At 47.1% G+C, this 3032-nt stretch overlaps 1 protein-coding gene across 1 annotated transcript; it reads left to right on the top strand.

Annotated features, from left to right (window-relative positions):
- The first annotated feature begins 2457 nt into the window (after window positions 1-2457).
- Window positions 2458-2868, top strand: LOC105543183 (histone H3.3 type 2-like). Its single transcript, XM_011984984.1, has one exon. It carries the CDS (start codon window positions 2458-2460, stop codon window positions 2866-2868), a length of 411 nt encoding a protein of 136 aa, XP_011840374.1.
- The last annotated feature ends 164 nt before the right edge of the window (window positions 2869-3032 follow it).

Raw genomic sequence — 3032 nt, 5'->3', positions numbered from 1 at the left:
AATCCCAGCACTTTGGGAGGCCAAGGTGGGTGGATCATGAGGTCAGGAGATCAAGACCATCCTGGCTAACATGGTGAAACCCTGTCTCTACTAAAGATACAACAAATTAGCTGACATGGTGGCAAGCACCTGTAGTCCCAGCTACTCCAGAGGCTGAAGCAGAAGAATAGCGTGAACCTGGGAGGCAGAGCTTGCAGTGAGCCAAGATCGCGCCACTGCACTCCAGCCTGGGTGACAGAGTGAGACTCCGTCTCAAAAAAAGAAAAGAAAGAAACCAGCCAATGCCCATCAATCGGGTCGATAAAGAAAATGTTTTATATATATACATATATATATAAAATATATATATGTATACATACACACACACACACACACACACACCACTAAATACAACTCAGCCAAAAATAGGAAAGAAATAATGGTATTCCCAGCAACCTGGATGGAATTGGAGACCACTATTTTAAGTGAAGTAACTCAAGAATGGAAAATCAAACATTATATGTTCTCACTTATAAACGGGAGCTGAGCTATGACAACACGAAAACATAAGAATGTTACAATGAAACTTGTGGACTTAGGTGGAAGGGTGGAAGGGGGTGAGGAATAAAAGGCTACACATTGGGTACAGTGTACACTGCTCAGGTGACAGGCATACCAAAATTTCCAAAATTCTGTGCATTAAATAACTTATCCATGTAACCAAACACTACCTGCTCCCCAAAAACTACTGAAATAATACTAATAATAAACAAACAAAAAGAAAACAGGAACATATACACCATGGACTGCTACTCAGCCATAAACAGGAATGAAACTATGTCATTTCAGCAACTTGGATGGAACTGGAGGTCATTATTCTCTGTAAAGTAACTCAGGAATCTACAAGCAAATAGTGCACCATCTCACCTAGAAGTGAAAGCTAAGCTATGGGTCCACAAAGGCATGCAGTGTAGTATACTAAACATCAGAGACTCAGAAGTGGGGAGGGTGAGAGGAGGGTGACGGAGGAGAAACTGCCTGTTGAGTAAAATGTAAACTAACTGGGTGATGAGTGCACTCAAATCCCAGACTTCAACACTATACAATTCATCTATGGAACCAAAGACAACTTGTACTCCTAAAGCTATTGAAACACACTTAAAAAAATTTAACAACAAAACAATAATAATAAGAAGCTCAAATTTTAAAACACTCATATGAACTTATTTTGTAAGTACTGATATCATGGAATCTCTTGTTCTGTGTGCCGTACCTACATGGAATTGAGCATTAATGTCTACTACAGATATCACAAAAGTCTTTTAACGGTGTATTTGAAGAGAATTCACAACTACACAATTTATCTATGGCACCTAAAACCACAGGTACCCCTACAAATATTGAAATAACAAAATACATTCAATGTTTTCTTAGCTCAGCTGTGACCTCGGGTCAGCAGGTCAGTGAGGTCAAGGCTGGCTTCTCAGGACCTCATGGCATTCCCATCATGGGCAATGGCAGGGTAGTTCAGCTCAGGCTCCCTTCCCCCTTCAAAGGGGAAAAGGAGCTTGAGGGGGCTGAGGGGAAAACCAGTGACAGTCATATGTGATTCTTTTCTCAGGAAAGCTTTGGCTTATCCAGAGTCAAATCTGCTGGAGGCTACAAGAAGATTTTCATGAGTGTCACTTTTGGGGAGAAAATGTCACAGGAGACTCCCTGACAGAGAAGTGACCATTTCAAATTTTTCCAATTTCCATACCCCCTCCAACCCCCTCCCGACACACTTCATTCTCAAAGGAACTGATAAAACCTCACGATCTCAGGCCTTGGTGTTCGGGAGCAGATGTGTACGTTGGCTAACTTTCGACTTTGCTAAAAATTTTTTTCCACTGTCAATATTTCCATGACGATGGAAAAATGTAAACTTTCAGATTATCTTTCACACCTAGAACTTTGGGTGACCCACCCACCTACCATTCCTCCCACAAGGCACATGCCAGAGGTTTGCCCCTCCCTTGGGTGTGTGCAGAACGCGGGGACTTGATTGGATTTTCACAACCCTGATGAGCTTGAGGATCTAGTGAAGCAGGGAGTACAATGGAGGGTAGCTGGGTGGGTTTAATGCAATCATCTGAGCCCCTTATAAGAGGCAGGGCTTTACTGAGACCAGAGATCTCCAGTCAGAAAGAGACTGCCTGCGAGGGAGATTCCTGGCCGCTGCTGTGAAGACCAAAAAAACCCAGGACCTTGTGAGGAGACTAAACAGCCCAGCCTCTGCCCCACAGACCTGAGAGCTGGTAAGTCTGGGGCTGGGTTTGCAGGGACTAAGTGTGTAGGAGGGTCATGCGCATGGATCTCAACTCACAGGTTCTCCGAATCCTGAATCCACAGCACCACTGCCCTCGCTCTCTGACGCCAGCACCGCCTGCAGCAGGCCAGGCTCGGCCCAAAGAGAGGGGAGAGGCTACAGCCCAGGCCATGGCGCGCACCAAGCAGACCGCCCGGAAAGCCACCAACTGGCAGGCCCCCAGGAAGCCCCTGGCCACCAAAGCCCCAGGCAAGAGGTTGCCGCCTAGAGGAGGGATCAAGAAGCCTCACCGCTATAGGCCTGGCACCCAGGCGCTGCGCGAAATCAGAAAGTACCAGAAGTCCACGCAGCTGCTCCTGCGCAAGCTGCCTTTCCAGCGCCTGGTGCGCGAGATCGCCCAGGCCATCAGCCCGGACCTGCGCTTCCAGAGCGCGGCCATTGGCGCCCTGCAGGAGGCCAGCGAGGCCTACCTGGTGAGCCTCTTTGAAGATACCAACCTGTGTGCCATCCATGCCAGACGTGTCACAATTATGCCCAGAGACATGCAGCTGGCCCGCCGCATCCGCAGAGAGGGTGCTTAAGAACCCAAAGGTAGCTAAGCATAGGATTGGGAGTGGAAACAGGCAGAAATCAGGTCTTGGTGGTGTTTCTGTGTGCTTTTGTCAATGTCTAATCTACCTTGAGGGTCATAAGGCACTAGTGTCAAGTGGGAAGTTTCAGTGAGCGAGTTTCAGCACTTCAACTC

Source organism: Mandrillus leucophaeus, unplaced genomic scaffold (genome assembly GCF_000951045.1).
Source record: "Mandrillus leucophaeus isolate KB7577 unplaced genomic scaffold, Mleu.le_1.0 Scaffold278, whole genome shotgun sequence".
Lineage (NCBI taxonomy): Eukaryota > Metazoa > Chordata > Mammalia > Primates > Cercopithecidae > Mandrillus > Mandrillus leucophaeus.
This window is presented reverse-complemented; position numbering and strand designations above follow the sequence as displayed.

Bases quoted from the DNA above. Each gene is read 5' to 3' on its own strand.
- LOC105543183 (XM_011984984.1), top strand. From the start codon at position 2,458: ATGGCGCGCACCAAGCAGACCGCCCGGAAAGCCACCAACTGGCAGGCC.